We start from the raw sequence: 13,451 nt of genomic DNA, 5'->3' as shown, positions 1-13,451 counted from the left end.
CTCTCTCTGCCCTACCTCCGGAAGATGACCTTTCCCTTCTGATGGGGGAAAGAAAAATGTTTTTCCATTCTTTATTGCTTACTTTGAACTCCTACCAAGGGAACCGAGGTTCAAAGAAGTGGAGTGTCCACAGAGCATCGCAGTCCTAAGTATTCTAAATCTTGAAGAAAATGCGAAGGTGGGCCTTTGGTATTCCTACTCTGTGTTCTTTCCACCAGGAACATGTGTGTGCATATAGTAAATGGAATCTTCCTCCACTGAGCTAATTAAGCCACAAACATAGAATTCAGGTACAACTATTTTCCTTAGCAGTCCCCACCCCCACGTGAGAAATCCATTGGTAATGCTGTTGGCTCTACTCTCCAGATATACCCTGGATCCATTCATTTTATTTTATTTAAAAAATTTTTTTTAAATGTTTATTTTAGAGAGAGAGACATGGAGTGTGAGCAGGGGAGGGGCAGAGAGAGAGAGGGAGACACAGAATCCAAAGCAGGCTCCAGGCTCTGAGCTGTCAGCACAGAGCCTGACACGGGACTCGAACTCACAAACTGTGAGATCATGACTTGACCTGAAGTGTGGTGCTCAACCAACTGAGCCACCCAGGTGCCCCCCACCCCACCCCATTCATTTTATATACATATGCTTTAGTTCTTCACAGGCTGTGCCAAGTGCTTCCACAGGGAACCAGAGACCTGTTGTTGCTGTTAGGTTATCAATGGCTATGTTTGACCAAACCTGCCGACTTTCACTTAGACGATCGAAGTAGCTTCATGAGTGGGTTTCTTGCACCATAATCCCCTCTCCAAACAACAGTGACCTTTGAAAAATGTAGACAATCTCTGGGCCTTTAGAATGAAGATACTCATGACCAGCCCCTCCCAAGAATTGAGCTCATCTATTGGGCCTCTTGCTGTGTTCTAGAATGTTCTTCCTGTCTGAAGGTGTTTGCGGTAGCTTTTCACTCTGCCTGGCAACCTCTCCTTCTACATCTTGGACTGGTGGCTTCTCACGATTATGGCACTAACTCTCATCCAGAAGCCTCTGCAGATCCCTTCCCCACCTCAGAGGGCATTCTCAGTCTCTCTTGTGTCCTCTTGTGTTTTTTTTTTATTTGTGTATATCCTTAAACTATTTACTTCTACCTTGGCTCCTCTCAATCACCACATGGCCCTCCTCCAAAAGTTAGACTCTCAAAGGCAGAACTTGTTTGTCTTGTCCAAGGCTTTATATAAGGACTTAGTATTCCTGAGTCTGAACCTCCTTCTGATCATTGTGTTGTGTTTTGCCTCACTTCTCTGTTTTTAGACCACAGAAGAAGATACAGAGAGAGAATGAAGGCTAAAATTCTGATGATGTGGGACAACATCCCTTGGCCTGAAGACCATATATACCTGCGCAATGTGACTGAAAAGGAACATGAAGGACTGAAGAGCCTCCTGTATCCTAACAGGACTGGAGCCCAGCCACAGACGATCGTCTTAGAGGGTCTAGCTGGGGTCGGGAAGACCACCCTGGCAATGAAGGTTGTGCTGCATTGGGCAGAGGGCTTTCTCTTTCATCAGAGATTCTCCTATGTTTTCTTTATCAGTTGCCATAAAGTTAGAGACATGAAGGATACCACATTAGCTGGCCTGCTTTCCTGGGACTGGCCTGACTCCCAGGCCCCCATTGAAGCTCTCATGAGTCGCCCTGAGAGCCTCCTGTTTGTCATCGATGGCTTTGAAGAAATGGACGTGCCCTCCACTTTGGACGAGAGTCCACCATGTAAAGACTGGTACCAGCAACTCCCAGTCAACAGAATCCTGTTCTACTTGTTGAAGAAAGAGTTGGTTCCCCTGGCTACCTTACTGATCACGACCAAGGAGTATAGAACCACCGATCTTAAAAAGTTGTTACTGAATCCATGGTTTGTACAAATCGTAGGGTTCACAGAAGGAGACCGGGAGGAGTATTTCATCAGGTACTTTGGTGACCAAAACAAAGCTAAGAAAATCTTGCATTGGGTAAGAAAGAATGAATCTCTCTTTCACTTCTGCTCTGCCCCCATGGTGTGCTGGACCGTGTGTTCCTGCCTGAAGCGGCAAATGGCGAGAAATCCTCACTTCCAGCTAAGCACCCAGACCACCACCAGCCTGTATGTCTATTTTTTCTCCAGCTTGCTTGACACAGCAGAGGTGAGTTTGTCAGACCAGAGCTGGCCAGATCAATGGAGAGCCCTGTGCTCTCTGGCTGCAGAGGGGATGTGGTTTTGGAAGTTCACATTTGCAAAGAAGGACCTCAAACACAGGCACCTGGAAGCACCTGTCATTGGTTCTCTCCTCAGGTTGAATATTCTTCGAAAGGTCAGCGACTGTGAAGATTGTGTTACTTTCACTCACCAGAGTTTCCAGGTGTTTTTGGGAGCCATGTTCTATGTGCTCAGGGGGGTGAGAGGATCCATTGGTGGTCCTCCAAAGCACCAGGAGATGAAGGTGCTTCTGAACGATGCTTTGGCTGACACAAACTTCTACTGGAACCAGATGGCTCTGTTTTTCTTTGGCCTTTTAAAAAGAAACCTCGCAGAAGAACTGGAAGATACTTTGCGTTGTAAAATGAGTCCTAGGACAACGGATGAATTACTGGAATGGGCAGATGAATTAGAAAGCTATGACCTCGTCTCCAGCTGTTTTGAATTCCTACACTTCTTTGAGTGCTTATACGAGACTCGGGAGGAAAACTTTGTAAGGCAGATTTTGAGTCATCTCCTTGAAGCTGACGTCGATATCTTTGGGAGTCTACAACTCCAAGTGTCTTCGTTTTGCCTAAAACACTGTCAAAGGCTAAGTAAGCTAAGGCTTTCTGTCAGCAGTGCTATCCCTCAGACGGAACTGACTTTCAACTTGGAAACTCTGGAGTGAGTAATGCAAAACTGTTTCCCCTCCCAGATTTCTTCTTTCCAGGCTCTGTCCAAGTTCTTCCATGAAAAACTGGGGATGTGTTTTTGGGTTGTCAGTGGTTATGGTTGACCAAACATATCTTCTGGTGTCAAGGTTAGTCTGTGCTTCCCTACAGCACAGCTTCTTTTTGTCTTTCCTCAGTGGTTTTTAATTATAGATCAGAATTAACCGGGATGTTAAACACAAATACACGGGCACATGTACACATACAAATACAAATACACTAAGATTGGAACAACTACTCTAACCAACACTGTAATAATTCTGGGCTCCGCGTGTAGAACTTTATATCCTTCAGGTGCTATAATGTGTTCTTTGTTTATACTTTCTTCATCTAAGATAAGAAGTTTAATTCATGACTTGAATGCTCTTTTACTCTTATAAACATTGAGAGCCTACTGCAGTAAGAAAATACTAAAGAGTTAGAATTCCAATTATCCTAAGTTCTAAATATCACATGAGAGTTTTTTTTTAGATTTTTTTTTTTTAAAGTTTATTTTTGAGAGAGAGGGAGAGACCATCCATCCCAAACAGGCTCTGTGCTGTCAGTGCAAAGCCCCACATGGGGCTCCAACTCACAAACTGGGAGATCATGGCCTGAGCCAAAATTAAGAGTCCTATGCTACGTGGGTGGAACTGGAGGGTATTTGCTACGCGAAATTAGAGAAAGACAAATATCATATGCCTTCAATCATAGGAATTTAAGACACAGAACAGATGAACACAAGGGAAGGGAAGTAAAAATAATATAAAAACGGGGACAAAACATAAGAGACTTAAATACAGAGAACAAACAGAGGGTTACTGGAGGGGTTGGAGGAGGAGGGATGGGCTAAATAAGAAAGGGCATTAAGGAATCTACTGAAATCATTGTTGCACTATGTGCTAACTAACTTGGATATAAATTTTAAAAAATAAATTAAAAAAGAGATTCTTAACCAACCGAGCCACCCAGGCACCCCCCCTTTTTTTTTAATCACAAAATTCTATTAGGGTAAGTTTTATTATCTACATTGAGGGAGAGAAAATTGGAGCACAGAGATTAAATCATATCATAGGTGACACAGCTCTGAATTTATCTTAGGTCCTTTTGACTTAAAGTCTGAACTCATAAGGAGTATCCAATGGCCACCTCACCTCACATGGTTGCCTTCCTCCAAAAAGAGTGGTTGAGGATTGTTGGAATAAACCATCTGGGACTTTGAGAGCTATGCTTCCGGGGGTCACAATTTTCCTGCCCTGAACTCCAGTAAATTCCTGCACTTTGACTGAGTCTGTTTGCATCTCCAGTAGACCACACTCTGGGTGTTGGTTGAAGATCACTTACTCTAGTAACCCTTCTTTGCCTCCCTCGTAAAGGACAAGGCCACATTTCAAGATACGTCAGTGGCAGGATGTTTGCTCCGTGTTTTCCAATGGGAATCTGACTGAGCTGGACTTCAGTAACAGCAAGCTTAATGCTTTTTCAATGAAGAAACTCTGTTACGAACTGAGAAATCCAAGGTGCAAACTCCAAAAACTGACGTAAGTGTGAGACCCTCACAGTGTGAAAAATTCCATCGGAAGATAATCCAATGTCTTCCTTGGGATTATTGCATTGAGTGTCTGTTTTCCAGAAAGTAAGTTCAGGTGCTTGGGAGAATAAAACAAGTGCCCTTTATGAGCAAAACTGCTCCTTGGGCAAAGACCCAACACCCTGCTGTGTGTGGTCTTGCACGAGAGAAACGCGTAGGCCAACTAGTTTTTCCATAAGACCTCTGCATGACGCTGCTGTCTTGAGCTGGATATGAAGGAGTAGAAGACTTGTAGGATGTGGTGGAGACCAAGCGCTTGAGGAGAGCCAGAGTTCATGTGGAGTCTAGGTGAAGTGTTGTGTCTTAAGGAAAGGTGGATAGTTTGCAGTGAAGCATTTGTTCATTCAGTGAATACCTAGCATCTCTTCTCTGTTATGAGGTTATAGCAGTGAACAGAACAGATAATTCCTGCCTTCCTGGAGCTCACAGTGTTGGAGAAACAGACGTAAATGATAAGAGTAGTGTAGGAGACCGTGACCTCTCCCAAAGCAGGGGGAAATCTGTTCAGGGACTCAGGAGAGGTCCTTCTTCTATCTAAAAATGCCAAGCCTCCTCTTTCACACCCTATCTAAAAGGTATTTGAGTAAAAAAAATAAAATAAAAGATACTTGAGTAAAGACCGAGTTGTGGAGCTGAAGCATCATTCTGGACTGAAGCCTCTCTCACATGATGTAAGTAGAGATCACAGGGCCTTAAATCTGGCTTGAAGGTGGCGAAGAATGGAGGTGGCTCTTGAAGGGGGAGCCAGGGAAGAGCTACCTGACCAAGGACAGAGTGAGTGGCTCTTGTTGGAGAAGGTGTTGGGTTGGATGCTCTCGAGTTCAGGCCAACTGATTCTGTCCTGCTGTCCCTCTGCAATTCGGTGCTTACCTCAAGGTCTGAGGATCAGAAGCATGTGTTGACTCAGTGAGTTAAGAGGCAAGGATTTGGCAGTAATGACTCCCCTCAAACCTGAGGGCGCTGGCTCCAACACCTGGGAGGCAGCCTTAAACATCCTGCTTGATGATCTGCTTTTTCATCCTTCCCCCTTTCCCTCGCTCTTGGTCTTCTCACTTAGTACTAAAGATGAGGAGAAATAAATTTAAGAGAAAACAAGAGGAGAGATGTGTTCTCACTAGGCAGTACTGGGTTGGTGTGGGGGACACCCACCCCAAGGAAGAGTGGGGGGTTGATTTCTGATTTAATACATCCAACTGTGCTTTGGATGTATCCAAATTTGGATGAATCCAAATCAGGTTTTGGATTCCTCTTGTATATGCATGTCCTTGAGGGAGGGTGTGCATATGCACATGTGTGTGTGTGTGCAAGCATGCATATGCATGGGTGTGGTAGAAAAGCGAGATGAGGAAGCACTCCCCTCCATGAGGCTACCCTCCTCCCCGCCTCTCTTCCCCAGGTGCAAATCAATAACTCCTGTGAGGATTCTGAAGGAACTTGTCCTTGTCCTGTATGGTAACCACAGGCTGACACACTTGAACTTGAGCTCGAACAACCTGGGAATTCCCGTGTCCACGATGATCTTTAAAACCTTGAGGCACTCAGCCTGCAACATCCAGTATCTGTGGTAAGTCTCTGGTTTTCTGGCTTGGTCCCCAAGGTCACCCCACAGTTCAGGGCTGCATTGGGAGGATGGGACTCAGCACGGCAGCGAAAGGCTGTAGAGAAAGATGAGCAAAGGGAACGCGCATGGGTACAGAGCAGTGCTTTGCAAAATTCTTGCCTGCCAGAGCCACCTGAGGGGGTGCATTAAAAGGCAGGGGCCTGGAACCCACCCCCTGAGCCCCAGCAGGGCTTCTGGGTGGGTGGTGGGGGTTGGCAGCATTTCTAACAGGCTCCAAAGTGGCGCTGGACCTTGGACCACACTCTGAGTAGCACTGACTTGGAGACCATCCTGCCAGGAGAAAGGGTGAAGAACAAGGAGAAATTGGCTTTTGGTTGTGAAGCAAGGGGGACTCCAAATGAAGATCCCTCTTCTCCGGGAGTAACTCCCTGTGTTGGGGCCTCTCTGGTAGGTTGGAATCCTGTGGCCTCACCCCTCTAGCCTGTCGTCATCTCTTTCTGGAGCTCAGCAAGAACTCGAGTGTGCGCTTCCTCAGCCTGGGGGACAATGATCTCTCTGGTGTTGAGGTGAAAAGTCTGCAGGGGCCCTCGGAGATGCCCGAGTCTTCCCTGAAGGAGTTGTCGTAAGCCTTCCTGCCTTGTCTAAATAGCATCTTTGGGGAGTCTTGGGGAACATCCCATTGTAGTTACCCATCCCACGGACACATTCCCTGTCTTCACTCTTTCCACCTTCCTCCTTAGGGCTCTGTCTTGGCCAGTTTCGCCCTCACCTTGACTGTGTTGTCTCTCCTGCCAGTCTCCCCTAAACCCAGTGGTTTTAAACTGGTGGTGATCTTGTCCTCCAGGGGACAGTGTCTGGACATTGACTTGGTCCTCACAATTTGGAGGGGAGGTTGCTACTGGCATGTAGTGGGTGAAGACTAGGTGTGATCAATATCCTTCAATGCACTCGAGAACCCCCACACACAAGCCCCCACCTCCACACCAGCACCACAAAGAATGTTCTTGACCAAAGGTCAGTAGGGTTGAGAATGAGAAACCTTACTTGACCCACTTTTTTCTCCTGGAAGCTTTTGTTCTTTATACAGTTTAATCTTTCACGATGTCTGGGTCCCAGATGTGTGGCCTAAGGGACTGAGAGTTTGAGAAAGAAAACGTGGGCATGTCCGAGGCTCACCCTGTACCTGTGCCTTCCTCTGCAGCCTGGAGAAATGCAACCTGTCAGCAGCCAGCTATCAGGATCTAGCTTTGTACCTCACCAGTACCCAGAGAACAAGTCGACTGTGCCTGGGATTTAATCCGCTCAGAGACGAGGGCGTGAGGCTCTTGTGTGCTTCCCTGACTCACCGCGAGTGTGCCTTAGAGAGATTGGTGTGAGTATCTCCTGGCTCTGTTTCTAGAAATGACTCTGCTTGGGGGTGGGCATGGAGGAAAACAACGGGCCCTTCATTTGGGACCCGTTTCTTTTTTCTTTTTTTAATTTTTACAAATGTTTTATTTATTTTTGAAGGAGAGACAGAGCATGAGCAGGGGAGGAGCAGAGAGAGAGGGAGACACAGAATCCGAAGCAGGCTCCAGGCTCTAAGCTGTCAGTGCAGAGCCTGATGCGGGGCTCGAACTCACAAACTGTGAGATCATGACCTGAGCTGAAGTTGGATACTTAACCAACTGAGCCACCCAGGCGCCCCCATTTGGGACCCATTTCTATCACTGAACACTAACACACGTCGAGCAAGTACTCCATGTGCCTGGCACCGTTCTAAACACAGATTCTGAGTAGCACCCTCAGTTTGTTGAATCAATCTCTGGGGGTTGTGCCAAGGAATTCAGTTTTAAAAAGGATACCAGGAAATTACCATTTAGTCAACCTATATCTGAGCTCCTATATCCCAACACAGCTGGGCACCAAGGTTGGGGTGGTGGATAAGACAGACAAGCTTCCTGCCTGTGAGGAGGGTGTAGATTGATGAGTGAGATACCAAAAAAACAAAACTAGTAGTTCAGCGAGGAAGACAAAGTGGAATGAGTAGACAAGGCATGGTGTGCTGGTTTCCTGGTAAGGTCTCCCACCGACCTGAGGAGGTGACACTGAAGCAGAGACTGAAGGAACCAGACACAGAGAAGGAAGAGGAAGGAAAGGTCCCAAGACTGGAGTGTTGTAGGAACATCCAGAGGACTCGTAAGGCTAGAGTAATGTGAGCGAGGGGGATAATGGGAATATGCCCTGGCCATGTATGAATCTGTTTTGTTGTGAGCAAGGTGGAAAGTCCTCTGAGGACTGGAGGTTGTACAGGGACAGACTCTGAACGATCGCCTGGACTGCTGTTGAAGGCTAGACTATAATGGAAGCAAAAATAGGAGGCAGCAAGTGCCTGTTGATCAAGCAAAAGGATGAATATGAATCAGCCAGGTGAGGTGGTGGGACTTCAGGGCATACGTGAAGGTACAGCCAGTAGGGCTTGCTGATGGGTCAGTGGTGGTTGAAGAGGGAAAGGAACCAGGAATGCCCCACAGGTGGTGGGTTTGCCAGCTGGGTGAAAGGCGCTGCCGTTTTCTGACTGGAGAAGATGGGAGGATGAGGTTTGGATGTTAAGATTGGGACATGGGAACGTGAGATGCCTATTAGCCAACCACGCAAAGCTGTTGTATGTATGTAGGACTGTAGGTCTCAAGGGGGTCGTCGGGTGGGGATGAGTCCACTGGCCAAGTGTCATTTCGATGGGTTTTCCAAAAACTGGATATTGTTCAGGTGAGCATAAAAGGATAAAAAGGCCAAGGGTCTTGAGGCACATCCAAGGGGGTGTATGGTGAAAGACGACAGAATCTGAGCTAGGGACTAAGAGGTTAGCACTCTCAGCACAGAGCTTCAAAGAACCAGAATATTAGTAAGTAATTCATTCATAGGTAATATGAACTAATGTAACATATGACAGTTATAGGTTACATTATATTTATCCCATTTATAATTACACCTATATAAGATACTTTAATATATACATATTAATAATACATAATATATGAAATATATAAAAATCTTATAGCTGCACATTATATGTGATATATGTTACATGATAACATATGTACACCATGTATGTATCTGTTATATACCTAGATATCTAATATATGCCATATATTTCAAACATGTATACTATATATATCTAATGCATAAATAATCTGTTACATATCTCCTATATAACTATATATCATATGTAACATATATAATTCACATGACATATGCTACACAGTAGCATTATCATATGTACACCATGTATAAATGTCTGTTATACCTATATGTCTAATATATACAAATGTCTAACATGTATCTGTATTCTAGATCTCCTACAACTTGTATTGCATACTGCACTTTTTTTGACATGTGAAAAGTCGTACATATTTAATATATACAAACCGGTGAGTTAGGGGAGAAGGACACACCCACGAGACCATCATGGCCATATGGTGGCCATATGACCACCGTTAAGGACATAAACATATCCATCTCCTTCCAAAGTTTCCTTCTGTACCCTTTTTTATTAACTGTTCTTTGTGGCTAAGACTTAACATAGAAAATATAAGCACGTAAAAAATCTGAATCTTGGAGAACTTTACACAATACAGTATTGTTAGCTATAAGCACAACACTCTATGGTACATCTTCAGAACTTACTCCTTTTGCGTTACGCAAACTTGGCATGCTTTGAGCATCCCTTTGTTGTTATTATTTTTTTTAAACCAAACACTAAGGACCGGCATGTTCATGGTGTGCTCATTGCAGAAGTCTGGGGAAGGACAAGTAAGCACAGATACTCAGCATTTCCTGGGTGGGGGTTCAGGGGGACACCGTGGCTGAACTCAACACCATAGTTGAGGTGGGGCTTGAGGCTTGTGTCCCCAGTGGTCTTGGTTTGGGCTGCTTTCTGGAGCATCTGTCTCCATGGCTCTTGCCCCACAGGCTCTGGTTCTGCCAGCTCGGTACATCCAGTTGCAAGTACTTGTCAGATGCTCTCCTCAAGAACAAGAGTTTGACCCATCTGAACCTGAGGAAGAATAACCTGAGAGATGAGGGAGTGAAGTTTCTGTGTAAGGCCCTGAGTCATCCGGACTGCAGCCTCCAGAACCTGGAGTAAGTTCCATTGCCTCCCTGCCCTTCGGACGATGAGAAGAGACCATGTGAATTGACCTGCAGATGCCTGCGTTCCAAATGGGGCTGAAGTCCTGGGTGTAGATGTGATGGCTCACACAGAGAAGCTTCGGGCTCTGTTGGAAGGGCATGAGGGGATGGGTTACTGGGATGATTGTGAAGGACCAACCACAATGTGTGCTGGGAGTCCCCAAGACCACCCCAGGAGCTTGATGACTCACAGAGGACTCCACTCTGTGTGCAGCCCAGATTAGCGGCTGTGGTTTATTACAATGAAGGGCGGAAAAGCAAAATTAAGGTGCATGGGGTGAAATCCAGAGGAAACCAGGTGCAAGCTCCCTATAGATGGCATGGGGAGAGGGTTATGCTGTTGTCCTGTCTACTTAATTTCCACCAAGGGTAGATAGAGTACCCGGGGTGTCTCAGACCTCCTGACCAGCACCCTTTTCTTCCCAGGGCTCTGGATGAGAAGTCTCACTTTGGCATCTCTCCTTTCCTTGGGAGACTGTGAGATGGGCTTGGTATATAGAGCAAAGTCTAAGGACTCCAGGATTGTTCTTTTTCCCTTTGTGTTTGTTTTGCAGTTTGTCAGATTGTTCTTTCACAGCGGAAGGCTGTCAGGAGCTTGCTAATGCCCTCCAGCATAATTGTAACATGAAAATTTTGGATATCGGGAGCAATGACATTCAGGATGATGGAGTGAAACACCTGTGTGAGGTCCTAAAACATCCGAAGTGTGCATTGAACACGCTTGGGTGGGTTGACCCTGTTCTCTTTGCAGGAAGCCCCCATCTCTACTTTTGGGGTAGGAAGGAATAGATGGGGTCACCTGGGGGTTCAAGAAGGTGGGGAACAAAGGACTAAATTCTCCTGTTAAAAATCTCTTCTCAACAATAAGACTCCAATTCAGAGACAGAAGTTCATACCACTCACCCCCTCCTTGGAATATTAATACTCTTTTCAATCGGTACCTTTTGGATAGTAGGTGGGGGGCAGATACAGCCTGTTTCCTGGCCCCAGAGTCTTTTCTGCCTAAGGGGAAGTCTGATTTTAACTATAAGACAATGTGTTTGTTTAGCAAACTAAGATGGTTTAGACTCCAGGAATAGGAGTTTGGGTTAAGTGTGGCTTACATGTTAGCTATTTTTCACATAGGCAGTGATTCTACTCACTCTCAAAAAATGTTAAGAGATTCTACAGTATTTCTTTCTCTGTGGAGACCCCCCCCCCCCCGCCATGTGTGTTTAATGGATGCACCTTGAGGGCATTATGCCCATAAGTAAGTCACCAGTTGCTGCTTCTTAGTACATCCTTATCCTCCAAGGAGTATCTTCAGGTGCACAATTCTTTATCCTTCAGGTGAAGGAGAAGCCCTGGGATTTACGCAAGTAATTCAGGGTCCTCTTTGTGCCTTAAAAAAGAATGATGGTCTGGTTTTAAGCCCTCACTCTCTAGCTGCTTCTCCCTGGATGCAGAAATGAGTAAAATGTTTGCAACAGCTCTCCTGTTGTCTTTAATGATGAACGCCTGCCTGATACTCAGTTCACTTCCATCTGGTTTCATTCTCCAAAGTAGTAGCCTTAAAGCAGGCACCTGAATGGCTAACTTGTGCTCACAAGGTCCCATCTTTACCATCAAACCAGGGTTTCCCAACCTCAGCACTGTGGACACCTTGGGGTGAGTAATCCTTTGCTGTGGGTGGTCCTTCATTCTATATGATGCTGAGCAGCATCTCTGGCTCCCACCCACCAGATGAAATAGCACCTCCCTGCTCTGCAGACTTTGTTCCGTCTCCCCTGTGGGGGAGGGGGGGAATCACCTTTCATTGAGAAACACTAACCTAGATGACCATGGAAATGTTAGAGGTTCACAGTCAAGGTCAACAATATACAGTATAAGGTACCAGTAAAAGCCCTGCAGGTGGCGCTAGACTGGAGACAGGGTGCACTTATGTGATCTTGGAGTGGGTCTTTCTCCTGTCATTCTCTTCCTATCCTTAAATAGTACCTTTATCTTGAAGCATTCTCTGGATCTTACCCAACCCCTTCCACCCTAAGAAAACCTATCCTTTCTCTCCACTCTTCATGCATCGCAACTTTTTTTCGGAAGGCATTTTTTAAACTTAAGTTCAAGTTAGTCAACATACAGTGTAGTGTTGGCTTCAGGAGTAGAACCCAGTGATTCATCTCAAAATTTTCATGTATGGACACCTGTCACATATCTTTATAGACTTGGTGGAAATTTCCACTCTGTTAAACTGATGTAACACTTTGTCACTTTCGTCTTTGAACATATGGTTGGCCAGCTACTAGGCATACAGATTTTTGTTTTGTTGAATTTAGGAACAAGATGAAAGTGTAGTGAAGAGGTTGTAATCTTATTTTAGTCCTTTCAAGGATCTTCCAAACTCACATCTACTTTTTACAAACATGGTTTCTTTCACAGTTGGGCAGACTAACGTTCTGTTGGCTCATCTGGCAAATGGAGTTTAAGACATTGGCCACCTCTTTATAGGATTGGTATATGAGTAAATGAGTTATGTGTAAGCAGTTGGAGAAGTGTCTGGTGTGTGGCAGTCTCTTCACTGCTTAACCACAGACTTTTTCCTAGATGTGTATCATTTCTGTTTCTAACTTCTCAATCCTAGTGGACCATCTTTCACACTTCCTTCTCACCCACTCCTAGGTTGGAGAAATGCAATCTGACACCTGCTTGCTGCCAGTATCTCTCCTCTGTTCTCAGAAGCAGTAAAAGCCTGTTTAACCTGAACCTTCTGGGGAATGACTTGGAGCCCAGAGGAGTCAGCACACTGTGGAAGGCCTTGAAAAAATCAACCTGCAAACTACAGAAGCTTGGGTAATCCCCACCACCTTTAATGCTGGGAGGCACCTGATAAGAGGGGATGGATGGGCCGATGTCTTATAGCAAGCATCAGATTCACCCTGCATTGGATTTCCTGGAGCAGTGCTGGCCAGCAGAGCCTTTAGTAATGATGGAAACAGTCTATATCTACTGCCCGATAGAATAGACAGTAGCAGCATGTGGTAACTGGGCACTTGAAATGTGGTTAATGCAACCAAGGAGCTGAATTACTGAAATGGCCACATGTGGATAGTGGCAACCATGCTGGGCAGCACCGTCCTGCAGACATTTGTGTAGTTGAGGAGTCCCCTCATTTTTTGCATTTTTGTACCTACTCAATAATTCAACAACATTTCACTCAATGATACCTCTTTT

At 45.4% G+C, this 13,451-nt stretch overlaps 1 protein-coding gene across 5 annotated transcripts in view; it reads left to right on the top strand.

Moving 5' to 3' along the window:
- The window catches only part of NLRP13 (NLR family pyrin domain containing 13), a 103,409-nt gene that overhangs the window by 81,592 nt on the left and 8,366 nt on the right, over positions 1-13,451 (top strand). For 3 of the 5 annotated variants that reach the window (XR_008423384.1, XR_008423383.1, XM_019439156.2), the window contains exons 5-12: positions 1,309-2,896; positions 4,299-4,463; positions 5,910-6,077; positions 6,526-6,696; positions 7,276-7,446; positions 10,026-10,196; positions 10,799-10,969; positions 12,900-13,070. Coding sequence is in view for 3 of the 5 variants with exons in the window: in XM_019439156.2 (XP_019294701.2) it covers positions 1,309-2,896; positions 4,299-4,463; positions 5,910-6,077; positions 6,526-6,696; positions 7,276-7,446; positions 10,026-10,196; positions 10,799-10,969; positions 12,900-13,070 (2,776 nt within the window). In the remaining 2 variants the exon portion in view is untranslated. The remainder of the gene's footprint in view (positions 1-1,308; positions 2,897-4,298; positions 4,464-5,909; positions 6,078-6,525; positions 6,697-7,275; positions 7,447-10,025; positions 10,197-10,798; positions 10,970-12,899; positions 13,071-13,451) is intronic. The other 2 variants (XM_019439158.2, XM_019439159.2) reach the window with 2 other exon arrangements.

This window comes from Panthera pardus, unplaced genomic scaffold, assembly GCF_024362965.1.
Source record: "Panthera pardus isolate Hobbes unplaced genomic scaffold, ASM2436296v1 HiC_scaffold_18, whole genome shotgun sequence".
In the NCBI taxonomy this organism is placed as follows: domain Eukaryota; kingdom Metazoa; phylum Chordata; class Mammalia; order Carnivora; family Felidae; genus Panthera; species Panthera pardus.
The sequence above is the reverse complement of the archived record's forward strand: the minus strand, read 5'-3'. Positions and strand labels throughout refer to the sequence as shown.